This window comes from Rattus rattus, chromosome 6, assembly GCF_011064425.1.
Source record: "Rattus rattus isolate New Zealand chromosome 6, Rrattus_CSIRO_v1, whole genome shotgun sequence".
In the NCBI taxonomy this organism is placed as follows: Eukaryota; Metazoa; Chordata; class Mammalia; order Rodentia; family Muridae; genus Rattus; species Rattus rattus.
In genome coordinates this window covers 130,214,391-130,235,117 of record NC_046159.1, presented here as the reverse complement: position 1 = coordinate 130,235,117, position 20,727 = coordinate 130,214,391, and the positions used below count along the sequence as shown (strand labels likewise).

General features: G+C 39.4%; 1 protein-coding gene across 1 annotated transcript in view; it reads right to left on the bottom strand.

Annotated features, from left to right (window-relative positions):
- Positions 1 to 17,450, bottom strand: part of Col28a1 (collagen type XXVIII alpha 1 chain) — a 149,869-nt gene extending 132,419 nt beyond the window's left edge. The window contains exons 1-7 of the mRNA XM_032906950.1: positions 17,351 to 17,450; positions 13,677 to 13,837; positions 12,596 to 13,152; positions 6,784 to 6,804; positions 5,607 to 5,663; positions 4,215 to 4,268; positions 2,390 to 2,431 (exon numbers count right to left, since the gene is read on the bottom strand). Of these exons, the coding sequence (XP_032762841.1) occupies positions 2,390 to 2,431; positions 4,215 to 4,268; positions 5,607 to 5,663; positions 6,784 to 6,804; positions 12,596 to 13,152; positions 13,677 to 13,800 (855 nt within the window). The 5' untranslated portion in view covers positions 13,801 to 13,837; positions 17,351 to 17,450. The remainder of the gene's footprint in view (positions 1 to 2,389; positions 2,432 to 4,214; positions 4,269 to 5,606; positions 5,664 to 6,783; positions 6,805 to 12,595; positions 13,153 to 13,676; positions 13,838 to 17,350) is intronic.
- Between the last annotated feature and the right edge of the window lie 3,277 nt (positions 17,451 to 20,727).

Below are 20,727 nucleotides of genomic sequence, written 5' to 3'. Positions count from 1 at the left end.
ATATAGAACAGCATTAAATAAAGTAAGATAATACAGAACAGCATTAGAGGAAATACTAGGGTTTTTTGGTTTTGTTTTGTTTTTTTTTTGTTTTTTTTTTTTTTCATACAAAGTACAGCAAATCACATCTTCATGTCTTGAAAATAGGACCACAGAAGTGCAAGGTATCTCACATCTCCTGAGCTTGGGTAATGAGTGACAACTAAGGAGAAGGATGGTACCATGTTTCCCTATTACAGTTACTCTCAGTTTCAGAATTTTGTGCCTCAAATCCAATTTCTTAGCCTTTGGATCACAACTAAAGGAGAAAGCGTACACTGAAAGTTGTCATGAACATGATGACCATAATGGTGTCTCAAACTGTTACATTGACTCTTAAACTATAAGCTACTGCTGCTGAATGTTTCCCCAGGGTGGGTTTGAGAGACTGGCTTTGAAATGAGCTAATGCCCTTTAGAATATTCATAAATGTCTATATCCATCATGGCCCTCCCTTCAAATTCAGGCTGGAATATATAACATCAAGGAAATGAATGGTTCCTCTATCAACCCTAATGAGTCAGTGACCTTTGAGTTATTGACTTTTATCTCATGCTAAGTGAGAAGCCAGCACCTTGGCTGGCTGTCTTCTGAGTCACTCGTGGGAATCCTAAGGAACACTTGCCACTGTGCCGTTCCCATAAGCCCTCTAAGAGGCACAATTCTGGGTATTAAATGGATTGGGAAATTGCCAACTCCAAGAAACAGTAAGTCTTTTCCATCATTATTCTACGACTATATTTTTCAAGGAGAAAATAGAATTGTAAGACTTATTTTACAAGCTGGAGAAACCAGTGGCATAAATGAGCTAATACTGCCATGTGACCATGAATCCTACAAAAATTTTATTCTATCTTGTGTATAACTTTTCCAAATAGAAACTTCAGAGAGGAAAGAATACTTCTTTCTTTCTAATTTAATAGACGCCGAAGAATAGAAAATGAGAGTAGAGTTGGCCAAAGATAAAGTAACAGGGTAGAAATGCTTGTTGACATGAATTGATCGATTGCTAAGATTGTGTTTAAAATTAAAGACAGTTACTTTGGTATTTTCTGCAAAAATTGTCTACATTTGTCATAGCAAGAATGTGTAGATCCCAGAACTTCTCTATCCATTGCAACACACAAGCATTTGAAAAGTTTGTTGTTATTTCATTTTGAAAGATGGAAAATTAGGTTTTGGAAGGAGCTTATAGAAATCCGCAGAAACGAGGGACTGCTACCTTCTTCGTGGAATGTTCTTATTTTCTCCTGAAAATCTTGGTCATTTTATTTGTTGGACAACTCTTCTGGACTTTGTTTCTTTCTTTTTCTTTTTCCCTTTCGGAGCCTCTTAACCACCACTGGCTTTAAAATATTCCAATTTAAAATACCCAAAATTGCAATGTCAGTCTCTGTCAAGTTTGTTTCTGATTTTCTTATTTCTGCTAATAAAACTTTTCTGATTTCTAGCACTATGATTTCTAGCATATCAAGTTACAGGGTCAAAATAATCATCTTAATTTTCTCTCTCCTGTTTGTCCCCACTCCCAGCTCCTTTCCAACCTAATCTTCCTCTCACAGCTTTTGAGTTATTCACCTAGGCTCAGGTTTTAAGAGCTCCTTTCCCATCACCTAGGAAAAAAACCAGGATCAGTAGTCCAGAAGACAGCTGAGAAGTAGTTCATCAACAAATCGCACGACTTCGCAGACTCCTGTTGAAAGGATCAAGCTTTCCATCGGATGTTTCCATGGGGTTAATTAAAAACCCCAAGAGACCAGCTCCTGGAAACTCCACATCTGTTATTATTTGCTCAAACCAAGGGGTTAGGCAGAAAGTTGTGGCACAACACAAACATTGTTTTCCACCATAGGTGTTGCTATTTGCTGTCCTCACAGCAATGCACAAGAAAATATAAAATTGACAATGAATTACTGTTCCATAATGCTTTCCCAAGCCATCTCAAGAAACCAAAGAGATGGATAAAGCTGTTTTTGTCAATAGAACCAAATTGACAAAAGCATAGTTTAGACCATGTAATTCTTATACTTTTAAAATTCTAGCTTTTTTCCTTTCATTAAAAAAAAAAAAAAGACCCACAAGAAATAAAGCAAAGTTCCTTTCTCCTTTGAGCCTTGTAGAAATGTTCAGTTGGGTATTAGGGAATATTTTATGTCCCTTTGTCACTCTGCTGATTAGAATATTTTCTCCTGGAGTTCTACCTCTGAGATCATATCTGCCTGATTGCCTGCCTGCGCCCTCAAGAGCATAGGCAAATGAGAATCCATTTTGCAATTGCACTGCAGTCAAGCCAGTCAGTCGGAGATTCCCAGGGCCATTTGTCAGGAAAGCATATCAATTCTGTACATACCACAGGCCCTCTTTCTCCAGTTTCTCCTTTCTGAGCATCACCCTGCAACAAACAACAAACTCAGTCAAAATTCTTCAGCCCCGCAAGTGGTTGATTACTCAATAAAATGTGCTATTCCTAGATAATGGGTTAATCCAATTAGAGAAGAAGCTTAAGCTTTGACCATTGACATTTTCACCATGCAATTTAAGGAAAATAGCAGCTCAGATAAAGTTTGGCCTTTAAGAGCGATCCCAGACTTTCAGGGTGCATAACATTCATAGATTTCTCACAACTTCAGCCACATTCCAGTTTACAACATGGTGTTTTTCTCAAATGTAGTACTGTGTTTTTCTGGAATAGGACACTCTGGCTTTTCTCCAAGAAGCTTTGAATATTTTCTAAAATGTCCCTGAAGAGAGATTGCCTGATTTCAACAAGATTAAGGAAAATAAAATGTGGCGCACAAAATTGCAAACCAAATTAATGAAATATGAACATTGGTTTATAGGCAAGGTTTTAGCAAAAAAAGAAGGTTGTGTTAGCATCAATTGGGACCTACATAGGATAAGTAAAAATAAGAGGGCTTATTTCCAGCGTGACCCAAGAAAACTACACAGCCCCTCTCCTCAGCAAGCAGGCTAATGCCAAGAATATTCTCATTCATATAATGTTATATATATTATATTCTCGATAATATTCTTAAAAATGAATATTAAATTCATTAGAAATTTGATTAAATTAAAGTTTGAATGTCTCTTATATATTGCCTAATTTCATCCCAAAATGTGGGAGCAAAGTTGTCTTCTCAGCAAAGAGCAAAGGCCTCACCACACACCATTATAACTGGTTATTATTATTGGAAGTTGCAGCTTTCATGGCAAGAAAAAAAAAAAAGAAAAAGGAAGAGAAAGGAAGGAAATACTTCTTGAAATTCAACACACACACACACACACACACACACACACACACACACACACACACCAAGACTGCATGAACTAGCATTTTCTTTTCTTGAAAAAAAAAATTCTCTGGGTCAGACTTTCTAAAAGTACAAATAGTTATTATTAAAGAGGACCCTTTGTTCAGTCAATTTTCTTTTATTTACTTAATGAAAATCTCTATTTCCTCCTTTATTAACTTGATAGCCTCCTCTCTTTAAAATGGGTGGCTTTATTTGCCTCTTTAATTATTAGAAGTCTGATACTTATCAGGCTGTGTAATGTTTTCCTATCCTTCAGACATGGACTCAGTTAGCTGAATGTGGTGGTTCAAACCTCTAATCCCAGCACTCAGGAGTCTGAGGCAAGGACACTGGGAAGAATTCAAGGTCAGCCTGGGCTTTCGAGTGAGTTCCTGGTCAATCAAGAGTGGCTTAGTTTTACTTAGAGCTTCTATTGATGTGACAAAACTGTGATCTAAAGGAACTTGGGGAGGGAAGGGCTTATTCCAATTTACAACTCTCTGTTCATACGCCATCACTGAGGGAATTCTGCGCTAGAATTCAAGGCAGGAACTGAAGCAGAAGCCGTGAAGGAACACGGCTTACCGACTTCCTCCTCACGGCTTGCTCCGACTGCTCTCTTACCTAACTCAGAACCACCTGTCCAGGGATGGCGCCTGCTGTGGGGCTAGCCCACCCACTTGAATCGTTAACCAAGAAAGTGCACTACAGACTTGCCTATAGGCAATCGGACGGAGACATTTGTTTTTCAACTGACGTTTCTCTTCCCAGATAAATTTAACTTGTGTCAAGTTGACAAAAACAAACCAAGCCAAACAGGACAGTCTCTAGATAAGTATACAAGCTACTTTAGCTTCAAAAAGACCCTGTCTATTAATTTACCGGATTTCCTTTTGGTCCTCGCTCACCTTTGATACCAGGGTTTCCATGGGTACCCTGAAAACAAATGGAGAAAAGATTATATTTACTAAGTATCAGTTTTCTATACTTTTGAATAATTTCTGATCAGCTGCACGAAAAGTAGGAGACCCTGGATCTTTAACGAGGCAAGCTGATACTCAACTCTGTTGCTGGCAACCTTTCTCCAAATGCAGTCCTGGGTTTAAGCAATAGAGGATAATATTTGTCTTCCCAATTATGACTTCTTTCTCAATTACTTGTCAACCATTTTCCAAACAAAATTAAACTCATTCAAAGACATTTAAAGACTGAATGGATAGAGGTGGAGCTGGGTGGTTTCCACTCTGGGTTACTGTGGACCACTACTGACACAGCTTGTTTGCCCAAGATCAAAGAGGTTCAGATTGAGGGGACCAGCTCCAGATCCAAGAAAAGGGAACTCTTCAGTTCTGTTCCAAACCCCACCAAAAAACCTCCTTTCCTGAGAACTGGTCTTAAGAGCACCAAATAAACTGAGGTAAATGACTTACTCCTATGAAGATGAGACAGTACTGTACAGAGTGATGGGACCCATCAGTTAGCTTCCAGTGGTGAGTTCTCCTGCCCACTGTTCAAGGCAGTCTCTTAACGCAGTAAGTTAAACAACAGCTTTATAGGAAAAGAAGGCTAAGGTTTCACTTTAGTTAAGTCAGCTTCTATTGAGTATCATGTAATAGATACAACTTTGTATTTTGTGAGACATATTTCCACTCTCTAATGCTTTGATTGGTAGTTATTTAGAAAACAAAACAAAACCTGTAAAGTCTGAACCTAGTCTCGGGGAAAAAACATGTCACGCTCCCCCACATTCTGAGTATGTATTCTTGCCAGCACTTTCAAACACAAACACTACTGCAAAAAAATGTCGTCCATGCATTTTGTGAAACCTGTTATCCAGGCTTCCAAATTCTTAGACAAGATTTTGAATCACATAGACGAGTGAACAAGCAGTGGAGATGGTTTCTGACACTATCAGAGGCAAGTCATGACCCCATTGTCCTTCAGTTGCTAAGTGGTCGCTTCCTTTTCACAGAATTCACCTCAATCTCCAAAGCATCCTAACCAGGTTCTTCCCCACCAAGCTACACGGCGCTGCATCACTGGGTTGCTGAGAAGGATGCGGCTTCCAGAGTGTTTGGTACCATTTGTTTCTAGTAAGATAAAACCTCACCTAAATCATAACATTGCATGTTAGCTCTTTCTATGTTCTTGTCTCATCTCGGAGAAATCCTGGCTCTAATTATCAAGTAAAGAAACGACACTGAAAAGCCCCCTCTGAAAATAATTTCATCACTGCCTTTATCAATCCCAAGTTCAACATAGATGTCTACTCACAGGAGGCCCTGGGTCGCCTGGATCTCCCTTCTCACATTCACAGATCTTGTGTTCACACTGGATCAGCAAGAAACAGAATATCAATACACAGTGAAACTCAGGATATGCTAGCACGCCAAACCTTTGCCAGCATGAAACTGACTGAAACTCCCTTGAAGGAAGTTTCTCTCTCTATTAAATTACCCAAGGCAAACTCAGAACTCAGAGCCAGCTATTGAAGTAGTATTAAGTTTTGCTGTGGTTGAATGAAATAAATGTTCTACCATGTATTTACCAATGTATTTATAGAAAGAGATTGGTTAAAATAGAAAAACATCTTCTGTGGAATTTTGGATTTTCTATACATTCCCTTTATAACATATCACATCCCAATCATATGTAAATATTAATTTCTCCCTATTCAGCCAAAGAAAATATGATTTGAACCATATTTATGTGAATTTCAAGATGCACGTTTCTCTTTATCTTAACATCTCTGAAAACAGAGTGAGTTGTATGATAGCTCTGCCTAACAGACTCAAACATGACAAAGTCATTGTTTTCTCTGTGTGTCTTCAAAATTAACAGAACACACTTAACAGATGCTGTCCTGTAACCTGTGCTCTGCATGGAACCGAGTGTCTAGTTCAGGAGTCCTTGGCAAGCTCATAACTACTCTTTGTACAATGACCTTTCCAACACATTGCTACTAGCCAGCTTCCTTTGCGATGCACTCCGATTGGTCGCTCTCCACTGACTCAGTTTTCTTCAAAGTAGTAAAGTAAATGAGCTTCAAGTCCAACCACCAGATGCTAGATTGATGCTGGCCAATACCAAGAGCACCTTTCAAACCAGTGAGTGTTTGATCCATGCTTAGAATAAAAGAACCCATTTCAAATTAGAAATTTTGTCAGTTGGGTCTCATGAATCTCTAAAATGTCTCAAATCACATCCAACATGTTCTAGAAATTTCTAACCTACAGTTGAAATACTGATGCATAAAAAGCAAAGCCATGTGGTTTCCTCAAAGTAATAAAGAGGCATAAAAATAAAACCATGTGGCTTCCTCAAAGTAAAGTAGCTCATTTTCAAAAGAATTTCACACTTTTATTTAGTCACACCTTCTGTGAATCAAAACATGGGTTTGCTAATCCAGGCTTTTAGAGTAATTCATAGTAATAAGGCATGTGGTGCTTACCTTTCTTTCAAATAAGACATCCTAGAAGGAGAGGAAAAAGAGAATGAAACATTAACTCAATTAATAGCTGCGCTTCCAGCTTCTTATTAGTCTTAATTATTCCCCATGGGATATGCAATTTCCAAGAAGAATAGCAATTCAGCCTTTTTAACCTTGTAAAAGCAATAAAGTCGGTTAGCCAGCCACCCAGGGAGTGCTCTCAGCCATATAATAATGGGAGACATGAGGGGCACTAACATTCAAAATGGCTCTGTGTTTCCTAGGAACTTTATCTTACTGTGGCCTGTGCTCTAGCTTTTGTTCCTTTGATCAGCTCTATTCTCTCTATAATTTATCCCCAAACTTAATTGATTGTAATGAGAAACGTCTCGCTTTTGCTCACAAGGACTTAGGAAAACAAATAATTACATATTCCCTTGTCTCCAGCCCTATACATGTTTGCATTTGGATTTTGGCATTGAGACACTGATTTGGGAATCATTATCTTATGAAATTATTAGTGCATCTTAGAAAATTATGTTAAAACTCAAAAAATAGAACATTAGAAAGCCCGATGATGATCAGAAACATGGGAGGCCGGGATTCTATTATTGTGATCAGTAGGAGAAAGGATTTTCCACTTAAATTTCAAGAGCCCTAAATATATATTTTATTTATAAAAGCTCAACATGAGAAAAAGAGATGCAGCCTTCACAACAGTGTTAAATGTAATATTTGTGAAATAATTTTAATAGTGTATAATGATATGTGTTATTTACATAAAAGAAAACTACATTATAACTTGCTACTTAGGAGGAAATAAATGGCAAAAAATATATGTGCCACAACAAAAAGTATTATTATAAAAATAATTATTCATTTTGTTCAGAGAGAGAGAGAGAGAGAGAGAGAGAGAGAGAGAGAGAGAGAGAGAGAGAGAACACACACGAACTTCTGGCTTTATGTTAAGGAAATATGACTTAGCTGAGGTCACAACCCTGGGTTGAGTCTCCTGACCATCTTTAGTGGCACCTGTCACTCACCTCAAAGGAGAATTAGACAAAATGCTTTCAACACTTTGCTACATTTATAATTTCCATGGGGCACGCAGCCTATTTTTCATCCCACACAGGCCTCACTGTTGTCTGTAGCTCAGTAGGATGCTCCTGACAAGAGTACTGTAGATCTTGTGAGAAGGTAAACATGTGGGAGGGGATGTATACTAGAAGAGACAACTAGTCCTTCTTTACATGGACAGACCCATGGCTCCAGCTGCATATGTAGCAGAGGATGACCTTGTTGGGCACCAATGGGAAGAGAAGGCCTTGGTCCTACCAAGGTTGGACCTCCCAGTGCAGGGGAATGTCAGGGCAGGGAGTTGGGAAAGGAGGGTGGATGGGGAGGGGAACACCCTTATAGAAGAAGGGGGAAGGGGAATGGGATAAGGGGCTTATGGCCAGGAACCCGGAAAGGGAATAACATTTGAAATGTAAATTTAAAAAAATCCAATAAAAAAGTCATAAATGAAAAAAGAAAGCAAGGAAGGAAGGAAGAAGTTAAATAGTGTCATGTGGTTCAGTCTGAAAAGGTAGTTTATATAAAATAATACAGAGAGCTAATGAGAAAGTCAAAGATAAACAAGAACATGGGCCTTTATGGAGGCGGTTGGCCTTTAATTTGCTTCACTGTCTATTTTACACCATCTTAATACCAAAGAGGGAAGAGATAACGAAATGCCTAAGAGGCTCTAATGATAGGGTCCGAATTTGGATTGAGACTTTGGACTGAGAATTAAGTGTCACCCTGAGTTTTCTTCCTGCTATGTTCACAACTAGCATGTGGTGTTTGAGCAGACACTGCAGGCAATTTTTCCCATATGGAAAGGAGGGAGGTTCTTAACTACGTAGTCTCAGCAGCTTTCAAACTCTGGTACTATATGTTATCTGTAGATGTTAAGTGTCTTATCTAGCACCTCAAATTATTTTTATATTCCTGGACACATAAATCCAGCCTGCCAGTGGGATTCTTGTTTCTTCAAAAGCAGTAGCCCACAGAGAGAGTGGAAAAATCAAATGTGCCGAGAGTTGCTGTCCTTCTGACTGTGCTTACAGAACTAAAGAAATGTTCACCTCCTGTCTATGCTGCCTCAATGGTGTCTATTCATTTCAGTATTCACTGTAATTCCTAATAGTAAAAAGCTGGGTCAATAAGTAAAGTCATATTCAACAGTTAAAGTGAGTTCATTGACCTAACAATAATCCAGCATGGGTACTTCAAAAAAAAAAACTTGGGCACCCTCCACATGAATGTGTGTACATCTGACATATACACACATGAAAAATATTTAAAATATACATCAACAGAATCTTTCCCTTGGAAGAAGAAGAAGAAAAACATTGAGAGAGTTCAGGGAGTGCGACATGATAAGCTCTAGTAGTCTAGATCAAACTATAAATTTTGAAAAGCACTAAACCCAGAAGAGTCTAGTTTTGACATTGTTGCAAAATTTTTACAATAAGTAATATCTTTATCATTTTATGTGGGTTTTTTATTTGAAATGGCCTTATGTGTAGCCCAAGCAGGCTAGAATTCATTATGTAGCCCAGAGTGACCTCAAAGCCATGACAATCTTTCCTTAATATCCCACGTGCTAGGACTACAGCCGTGAGCCGCAACACACGTGGCTCCTGACACTCCTGACATTACTAAGTTTTAAATTTATTCTTTCACCATATTTGTGCCTTTTTTTTTCAGCTCTCCCTTTGAAAATTTAGTTTTATTTTCAGTGTATTTCTCTTTAGTACCTTAAAAACGTAAATGACAATTTTTGTTAGTCATTTGCTTTTACATTTTCTAGAACTTATTATATTTCTATAGAAACAGAAAGGGACCCAACACTCATAATAGATAAGATTGTTTCAAACAAAGAACAAAACTTCATCCCTAAGGGCACTTACAGTCAGAAGCTTTGGGACTTGGGACAACACACTGAGAGCAGTGTAGGAAGTCTTAAGCCAGGACAGTGGGAGTCAGTAATAGTTTCTTGGAATAGGTGGAGCTTTCTGGGTGATTCTGAAGAAAGGAATGAAAGGGACCAACTAACGCCCAGATGGTATGCTGCTCCATATGTCAAAGTTTGTTGGGGGAAAAAGTCATAAAGACTAGTGTGGGCAATAAGACAAAGACAGCAGTGAGAAGGGATATTCCAAGGGAGAGGACAGAAGGGTCCAGTGGATATAGCTGGCTGCCTGGGAAGTAGGAATTTCATCCATGATGAGGAGGTTGGCTATGAGAGCAAATAGGAAAGCATGCAGTCACAGGGGATGGGAGTCTTCAAAGGTCATCTACAAAGTTCAGTCAGAGTTATGGCTTGTAAGTCCTGTTGAAATTTGAATTTCAGTGACAAGAATAAATAGAGAAATGTCCCCATTAAAATAAAAGAAGTACACTGTGTCAGTGGGTTCTGATTTGTGTAATGGGATAGAGGTCAAAATAGAAGGCTGGAGGGGATCAGCTAATGTTGTGAATGGGTGCGAGGCCAGTGCTATAAAAGGTGATAGAGGAAACACAAAGAACTGACAGAGTTATTAATATATGGGGTTATTAATATATGGGGTGGGAGGGAAGGCCAGCAAGCTCCAGAATAACAACAAAAGCCTTTGCAATTTAACTTAGGAGCAAAATTGCCACTACAAAATCTGAAAAGGAACAGAAATAAACATCTTAAAAAAAAAAAAACAATGAAGCCTGGAACAAAATAGGAAATGACCACAAGTAGTGAAGAAAAAGCATATGATTCCATGATTCTAAAGATGGCCTAGAAATGCCAGGTGAATCCCTTGCATGGTAAAGAGAGTACCTTAAATTCGAGTTTTCTAAGAACGTCCAGAGAGAGAAAATTTAATTAGCCTCAGCCTTTATTTCTGGATTTTTAAATATTATTTTTATACTGTCTTATTCTTCTAAAGGACTAACTGATGTATCAAGAACATTAGATTGAATTTGTTTCACATGTAAATTATAATGAACTTAACCATAAGACACTCTGCACATTCCCTTCAGTAGGAATCACTACATCCTCTCTGATAATTTAGAGCTGAAAGGTTTCTTCTAAAGAGCTCTTACATGATACTTCCTAAGAAAGGTACTAAGGGATTTGTCTTTATCAGTTTGGTTCCTGAAAAGAAGATCTACTTATTCTGGACACTTGTGCCCATTAAATCCAACTAAATTGATCATTGCAATAAAAATGAGTAGTCTGCTGATCTCCCCAACATAACCCAAATTCATTTCGAAATTAGTACTTTCAGTAAAAGGAATGAAACACAAATGGGTACATAGGATATGGGTTTACTTCTGTAACTGAAGTGTGCAGTCACCCAGAGTGATGAAAACCAGATCAGTAGCTCTGGGGTCAGGGGTGCAGGGAGCAATCACAAGGAAGTTTGAGTAGTTTGTATAAGTGATAGAAATTTCTACATTCTAATTGTGTTGATGGTTACATGACTGTGTGTACCTGTCAAAACTCACGGAATTGTGTACTTTAAGTAACACATTTCTGTTCTTAAATCATGCATATTTTAAGGGTTTAGCCACATAAGAATTTCAATATAGAAAGTTAAAATGTCAACTAACAATGCAATGAGCACAGACTAAATGAGGAATTTTCCCAAGGATCTGGTAAAGAATCAGGTCCTGCTTTACAGAGAGGGGTAATGAATGGTGGTGTGGCTTTCTTTCAAATGCTCTGGACCTGAAATGCATCTGGAAAGCACTATGTCTCTGTCAGGAGAGGGTTATTCACAGAAGTGACATCTGAACAAACATGCAGAAGTCACAGGGTGCTGACGAAGTAGACTCTCACTGATCGTCTTCTGTTTCCCCAGAAACAGCCCTCGCCCCAGTCTACGGCCAAGAACCTCTGTCCTCAGTTGGGTAGGAATCTCAGCAAGGGTGTATCTAGAGGGAGCAGCAACATCCTGTGCCTGAACATCTGGGCAAGCAAGGAGCTGCCCACTCTGTGCCTTCTGGAGTCAGTTCTAGAGTCAGCTCTCCTCATACTAGAGATGATGAGGGGGAAGAAATGACAAGCCACTAAAGGTTCACCTTCCCGGGATTCCCTTTTGTACGCGATGGACAGCTGAGAGGCATGGATGCCTTGAATGAAGGGCACAGGCAGGGTTAGGTATTGTCCTAGCGCCTTAAGGTTCATGTAAAATGCTTGCTCCCAGTGAGATTCATCTGTGAACTGTAGGCTGGACAGTAATCTCTGACTCCAGTCTACATAGGTTCAATTAGTTAACCAAAATAGTTTCTTCCTTTCTTAGGTTGCTTTGTCAGGCAATAGGAAAAGTAATATAAGGCTTGTAACATATAAGAAATAAAAATCAAAAAGAAGTAAATTGCGAGTCTGAATTTTTAAGTGATATGACATGGAAATGGGTAAGACAGTCAAAGGTAATCATGCACATGGGAGGTAAGAAAGGACAAAGTTAAAACGAATAATGCAGACCACGGACTGATAACCAAATGAATGTAAGTCAATAATTTACATGATTTTAGGATAAGTGAACAGTGGAGTATAGGGTATGCTTTAAAATTAATCTTTCCCAAATCCTCAGGGTGTGACAAAGTTAGGGATGCAGTCTCAGAGAACAAACTCCACACATCCCCAATAGATTGTCAAGGTAGTGGAAAGAAAATCCAGAAAGATTCATGTTCTGCAATCCAACGGGAATCCTACTTTGTTAATGTTTTGTATCTACACTTAACTAGCCACGATATGACTATACAGCAAGATATATATTTTTTTTTCAACCCTCTAGATACCTACCAGGCGTCCCCGAATTTTGTCTACAAGTGTTGGATCACTTAATAGTAGAACAGGTTCATTGGAAGAGTCCCCAGATATCAAACGAAGCTTAGCTTCGTTGACCACAGTGGAAAGTCCAACAGTGATAAATGATATTCCCGAAATTCTAGCATCTTCAGAAACACTTTGGACATCTGGACTCTTGGGATGATCAATGCCATCAGTCATCAGCAAAGCCACCTTCACGCCGTCTTTGCGCCCTTCTCTTTTAAGTAGCCTTGTGGCATTGGCGATGGCATAGTAAGAAAAGGTACCTTGCCCAATTAAATTCAAAGACTTGACCCGCTGCTTAAATGTCCGGAGATCCTTCCAAGAGGAAAAGGGCGGATCAATCTGTACCGAACTGCTAAACTGAAGGGCTGCCAGTCTGATGTCATATCTTAATGAGCAACCAGGAGTCAACTGGAAAAGCTTCTCGCTCAAGCTGTCCACAAAATCTTTCTGATTATCAAAGAGCACAATTTTAGAGCTTTCAGAGCTGTCCAAGATAAAGACGACATCTATGGAGCAAATGGCATCTGAAAGAGAACGCAAAGGTTATGCCACTTAAAGCATAAATAAATAAAGTATAACCTGTTTTTTAAATTAAACAAATACTAGGCAAAGGTGTCAAAAGGTAAATCAAAATCATCTAACACTTGGGTTATGTCATATTAGTAACTTGAAACCAAATGAGAAAATGTGTCTATGCTCATCGTAGGAATAATAACATGAAACTTAATTCAAAAATAGAGTTGAACATGAATTCTAGATTGGTTTCTTAATAGCTGATTTGTCTCTGGCCTTAAGGTCTCTAATTTACAAGTGGAGTTCAAATGAAATAAATAATAAATGTACAAGTGCTCTAAATTCTCTGAGATGATCTAAATGTGCAGGGCTTATTGCTACAGTGATAATAAGTTTATCAAGCAGAACATCACATGCATAGCTACACATGATTTGCTATTTAAACCAAACACTATTTTAAAATGTTATGTTAGTGATTTCACAGGCTAAAATGAAAACTTTAAAAAAAAAAAAAAACACACTTTCTTTTCTTTACCCTGAAAGTCATTTTTCCTTGCAAGTATGTTTGGCTTTGGTCCTTTCTTTCTTTGTCCATACACTGCTTGAGTCATAAAAGCTGGCAAAAGCAGGAGACAGAAGGCAACGTCTCTTTTCCTCATTATGGTAGTTGGTAAAAATTCATCTGCCTGGTAACACCTTGAAATGGAAAATTCAGTTATAAATACTTCCACAAAAGGTAATATTTACCTTTTTACTTTTATTGAAAATGATTTTTTTCTCATTTCTTGATGACTGTTCCTCTCCCCTCCATTCCTCTCAGCCCTTCCCCATCCCCCCTCCCATCCAGATCCATCCCCTTTCTATCCCTCATTAGAAAACAAAGAGATGGGCTGAAGAGATGGTTCAGTGGTTAAAGGCACTGACTACTTTTCCAATGATTCTGAGTTCAACTCCCAGCAACCACATGGTGACTCACAACCATCTGTAATGGGATCCAATGCCCTCTTCCGGTGTGTCTGAAGAGAGTGGCAGTGTAAATGAATAAATAAATCTTAAAAAAGAAAACAAACAGGTTTCTAAGGGATTGTAACATGATGTAATAAAACAAGAACTGACACATTAGAATTGGACAAAACAGACCAGGAAGAGACGAGAGGAGGCACAAGAAACAGAGACTCATTTGCACACTCAAGACTCCCATAAAAACACTAAACTGGAAGCTATTATATATATATATATATATATATGTATATATATATATATATATATATATATATATATACAAGTTACCTGTCCGGTGTGAAAGAGAGAGGGAGAGAAAGACAGAGACAGAGACAGAGAGAGACAGAGAGAATAAGCTAAATAATTAATTAATTTAAAATAAATAAATAGGTCCAAACTTGTAGAGTCAAAAGTTGTCATATGAGCCAACAACATAGTTCAGGGAGTTAAGCAACTTGATACCAAGCATGGTAAGTTCGAGTTTGGTTCTCCAGGACCCACACAGTGTAAGGAGAGAGCTATCTTTTTTTTTTTCCCCCGGAGCTGAGGACCAAACCCAGGGCCTTGAGCTTGCTAGGCAAGCACTCTACCACTGAGCTAAATCTCCAACCTGAGAGCTATCTTTAGAAAGCTACACACACACACACACACACACACACACACACACACACACACATTTCAAATACACTACTCATACTGAGATTTTTAAGTTGCTAACCTAAGCAAGTCATAATACCATGACTAAGTAAATATCCACTTATATTCAAATGGTTATATTTAAGCAGCTTGAATTTCTTCCTATATTATGGAGAGCTGGGAGTAAGGAATGTCATTGGTCAATTTCTCAGTCCCACACTGTTTCGGGACTATGACTCCATCCCGGTACCTGCTTTGTCATTTCCAGATCCTTCAGAGTGAATCCAGACGACTGTATGTTTGTTACGTTCATTTTCTTTATTAGCAAATCCTACTTTTCTTGGGTCGTACAGAACCACACCACCTTTCAGTCTTTCTAGGATGCATGCAGCCCCAATGAGTTCAAAAGTCGAGTTAGAATAAGACAATTCCTCAGCTTCCCTAACTCCTCTCTCATCTCTACTCTTGCTTTGGAAAGTCTGTCTTCATCGGGTTTAAAGGTAGAACTGCATATCTACTGAACAAAAAACCACTAGATTTGCTTAAAGGCGACTTCCAAACAAAATGGGGCAAGACTTGAAGTCAGAGGCCTCCCCCTTTAACCCAGTGAAACTAATTTTTCCTTGGTAAACAATGAAAACTCTAATTCAATATTAAAATTCTCAGTTCAATAGGCCCAGCTGCACACACAGTGATGTTTAAACCCACAGAATTCCCGGACAAAAGATGGCTGATATGTTGCTAGCTCAGGAGACCCAAGGGAACAGGAACAAAAGGTTTATTTAGAATTGACAATCCGAGTGGTTTTGAGCGCTTGCCTCCTTCAGCTGCATTAACTCCAGGAGGTCTGGAAAAGAAGTCACATTTTCCTCCTCCTTTGGCACCTGGCCTTCAGAAAATGTGAACTGGAAATTCATGACCACGGTCTTTCCAGACTCTCAATAGAGGGCGGGAATACGTGCAAAGACAGTGATGGGTGAGCTGGGAGACTGACTTCTTTCAGACAGGCAGATGGATTAAACCCCGCAAAGAAGCAAGACTGTTTGGATGGCGATAACGGCCGACTGCTGGCTTCAGGCCACTGTTTCTTCCTCAAATAGCAGGCAGCAGGAAGTTTATTAACAGAACTTCGCTTCCGTGCGAACAAGCACCTGTGCTGGCCCATGTACCGCGAGCAATCAGCTAAATGTCAACCAAGCTTCAGACCAGGTATACTGACTAGGATGTGAAGACAGTGGGTCGTCGAAGCAAAACCAAAAACCCAAACCCCGCTAGAACTGTGCTAAGGAAATAGAACACAGAAATGGCTCCTCTGTTTTAACCAAGGAGATCATGAAAGAACTACTTCTTCAATTCTGAAGCTTAGCGTAAAGATAGAGTCCTGTAGACACACACAGCTGCTACGTCATTTTCAGAGAGGAAAACAAGTAATTAATGGTATACAGGTGTTTCCTTTCTTGCACCCATATCAGCAGAAACATCTCAGGCCTTCTGGACCTCTAAGACTCGGGGGAAGAGACAAGAGGAATTTGGAACCATTGGCTTCAAATAATACCTTATCCTCCCTTAAAACAGAGAACTGAACATGTAGTTTTCTTGCCTTGGAGAACGGAATTTAATCCTCCTGTGGATAATAGTCACTGAGGCCATTCAAGCAGGGCAACCATCACGATATCTTTGGTTTGTGTTTTCTTCTGAGGCTCCTGACTAGGTGCCTGGGGCAAAGCCTTTTGGTTCTCCCTGGGGTCTGCGGGATATCCTTCCAGCTTTGTCTTTCTTTCTCTAGCCTTTACATCCTCTTATCTGCCTGAACTCCCTCACTCTGTTAGTTTGACACTGTGAGGGCCCACCCACTAATCGCTTTCAGAAGGTCCTAATGCCCGAGTTCTTAATAGCTCTTATCTTTCAGAAAGATGTACAGATGATTTGAAGAGCTAGAAAACGCAGTTAGTTAAATTAAAAGAAATATAAACCTCTGTGTTAATACTGGCTAAATTTTACTTAAAATGCAGCTCCCTTTCCAAATGCTATATTTTGAAATTTTGCCTAAAACTTATTTCAAGTCCGTATCGGGGATCAATATATTCAAGAGACATTATGTTTTATAACTTTTCAAAAATAAAACAGTTTTTGTAGATTTTTAGTAATTTTACCTCAGCATTTGCATTTTCATGGTTTCTCCATGAAGACAAAATGATTGGCTATTCTTTATTCAAATTTCCAAATTAACCAAATGCTAAAATGTCCTAAAATTAATCCTGAATTGTAGAAATCCACTTCAAATTTTTAAAAAGTTAAAAGTTATTAACATTATCATGATACAGTTTAGTAGCTTGTGAATTTAGAATAAAATTTGCAAACTGAAAAGTTACATACCTTTAACATTCAGTTTTAAATTTCCATATCTAGCAATTACTCATGTTTACCTAATAATTGGTTTTGAGTCGCAGCAGAAGGCAGAGTTTTCAATAAGCTTCCTTCACACCACGACAAGAACATCAGCCATTTATCCCTGCACAGTTCCTAGACGGTCCTGAGTTTAGGAATTAAATCCGAGCAGCTCTGTCTTACCTTAGGAAGTCTGTCAGACAGGAAAGAGAACAGTGCAGCAGATGCCCACAGCAAGGACAATTATTAGTTAGCCATTAGATATTGTTCTGTGCTCTGGGAAATAATTGTCTTTGCTTTTGAAGTTTTGGCATTCTCTTATCCTTGTTTACTAGAGTGGTCAGGCATCTGGCCAAGGTGCAAGATCTGGGTGGGATCAGTAAGCAACTTAAAGGAGCAGCGTCCCTTTAGAATAAGTCTGTGTTTTCCAGACTACCGTTCTGAAAAAAAAGAAACGGAGCAGATTTTCTACGTTGTGAGCATTGACAAACAATCTGCCTGCCTTTCTCTCCAGATATCCTCGCTTTGATCTCCGTCTTTCTCTTTGCCAGGGGTTTGCTTTAACTCGTGAAGACACTAGTTAGACGAGTTAGACTAGTTCTGTGAAGGCATATAAGTGACTTCGAAATCTTTTAAAGAAAATGAGCAGATTAATAATAATTCTTGACCTTGAATGATGAGCATGTGGCTGTCAGTCAGTGTAATCTTTCTACTTCTGATTCCTGAAACATTTTTATAAAAGAAAGTTTTATTGAGTCTCAGTTGAGTTCTGGCTCTGCCCCTAACCTCTGCGAGGGCCTCGCTCACCCGTGTAGGAATGAGGCAGAGCTTCGTCTGTTAAGATGCTTCTGAACTGGAGCTGGAACCCAGGAGAAAACCTAAGGAAGAGCTCCAGCTCTGCTAGCCTTTAGCTGATTTTAAAAGTCATCAACTTTGGAGATGACTGAGTCTCCCACTGACTGGTGGCTGAGGTGTCAGCACTGACTGGAGTCACCTAGCAGGTTACAGTTGTTCTATGAAAAGTTGCATTTCCCTGTCTTTTCTAGTGACAGTTGCCTTTCCCCCTCACTAGGGGGCTGTTCTTCCCCTGTTCTCAGGTTAGATACCTTTTTTTTTTTTTTTCTCCATCTTTATTAACTTGGGTATTTCTTATTTACATTTCAATTGTTATTCCCTTTCCTGGTTTCAAGGCCAACATCCCCGTAGCCCCTCCCCATCCCCTTCTATATGGGTGTTCCCCTCCCCATCCTCCCCCCATTACCGCCTCCCCCCAACAATCACGTTCACTGGGGTTCAGTCTTCAGGGGACCAGGGCTTCCCCTTCCACTGGTGCTCTTACTAGGATATTCATTGCTACCTATGAGGTCAGAGTCCAGGGTCAGTCCATGTATAGTCTTTGGGTAGTGGCTTAGTCCTGGAGCTCTGGTTGCTTGGCATTGTTGTTCATATGGGGTCTCGAGCCCCTTCAAGCTCTTTCAGTCCTTTCTAAGATTCCTCAACCGGGATCCTGTTCTCAGTTCAGTGGTTTGCTGATGGCACTCACCTATGTATTTGCTGTATTCTGGGTGTGTCTCTCAGGAGAGATCTACATCCGGTTCCTGTCGGCCTGCACTTCTTTGCTTCATCCATCTTATCTAATTGGGTGGCTGTATATGTATGGGGCAGGCTCTGAATGGGTGTTCCTTCTCCGTCTGTTCTAAACTTTGCCTCCCTATTCCCTCCCAAGGGTATTCTTGTTCCCCTTTTAAAGAAGGAGTGAAGCATTTGCATTTTGGTCATCCTTCTTGAGTTTCATGTGTTCTGTGCATATAGGGTAATTCGAGCATTTGGGCTAATAGCCACTTATCAATGAGTGCATACCATGTGTGTTTTCCGATGGTGCACAACTTTGATCCCAGCACTTGAGAGGCAGAGGCAGATGGATCTCTGAGTCTGAGAACAGCCTTGAACTCACAGAAATCCACCTACATCTGCCTCCTGAGTGCTGGGATTAAAAGTGTTCACCACCATGCCCAGCTGGCACAAGGCTTTCTAACTTTTTCCTTACAATTAAAGATGCCAAGACATCTAGTGACCCTGCCAGGATACAGCAGTTTCTGCATTAGGGAAAGCAGACCACTTAAATTTGTTACTATCTTGGTACCACCTGTCTGACATACCTCCCTAAAACTCCTATCTGAGCCTTCCACCTTTGGGCCCTAAGCAAAATGGATTTTTGCTAGTGATAGTCCCCATCTTTGGAATGCTGGCTTTCCTAATAGAACTTTTCATTGCCTTAAATACTTGCCTTCAGGTCAGTGGCCTTTTCAAATGGCAGGCAAAGAACTGGGGTTTGTCATTACAGTTTTATTTATAGTGCTTGATATTCTGAGATGTCTATCCAAGAAGGGGATGGGGGTCTTCACAGCAGGCTTGTTGTCTTTTTTTTTTTCTTATTTTCTAACTTTTTCATGGTGAACCAATCCTATTGCTCTACAAATGACAGGCTCCTCTGTATAGGCTTCTTCCTCTGAAATTCATAACACCGTGATTATTGGAGAAGGCAATATAAATCTTATCTAGGTCTAGAATGTTTTCACTCTCTGGGACTTACTGCTGAATACACTCACCCTTTCTTGTTCTTTCTAAACTCTGACTGACTGGTTCAACTCATCTGAGTCAAAATTCCTCTCTAAACTGACTGATTCAATCTGGCTTCTTCCAGCTTCTTCTGAATTGCCCTTCTTGGCTTCATCCTGACTCTGGCAATCTGTTCTAATCTTCTATCTCCTCATTCTCTGGCTTGTTCTGTCTTCACCTGTATCTAGCTTGTTCTCTCTCTGAACAACCGTCCTTGCAAAACTGCCCCCTCTGGCTTCTAAAATGCTCTCTCTTAAGTAGCTTCCCTTTTCTCTCTCTGCTCATGAGAGCTGGACATAGCCTATCCTGTCAAATCTTTCTCTGACCTGTTATTCTGTCTGCCACTTAATCAGGCATCACTTTCCAACATAGGTGCTTCCTTCTAACTAACTAACTTTACCTTCATTGTTTGGGATTAGAGATGTATGCTAAGGGTGTTTCTGCATTCCAGCCACAGCAATTAAAGGTGTGTGCTAAGGCTGCGCTACACAAGTAGGAACAGGTTTTTCAGTAAATAACACAATCTCAGGGTTCATAATATGATCAAATATCCTGCAACAGTAAAGTGGGGTTTAGCAGAGATTCTCAACAGCTGGTATGGGTAGAGGTAAGAAAGTCCACATATTTATAAATGACAACAAAAGTAATCTTTGTGATGACAGAAGGGATGCATTGTGACTATCAATGTCAACACCTTGCCTATGACATTGTAAGTGCTTCAGGATGCTGCCAATGGGGGAATGTTAAGGACAGATTGCATGCCACTACAATAATAATAATAATAATAATAATAATAATAATAATATTAATAATTATTATTTAGAATTGCATGTGACCCTATAATTATTTCTTGGTTAAAAAATAATTTAAGATGAACAGGAAATAAGAAGAGGTTTCAGGAGGTGGCTCAGTGAGTAAAGAGTGTGTGAATCTGAATTGCA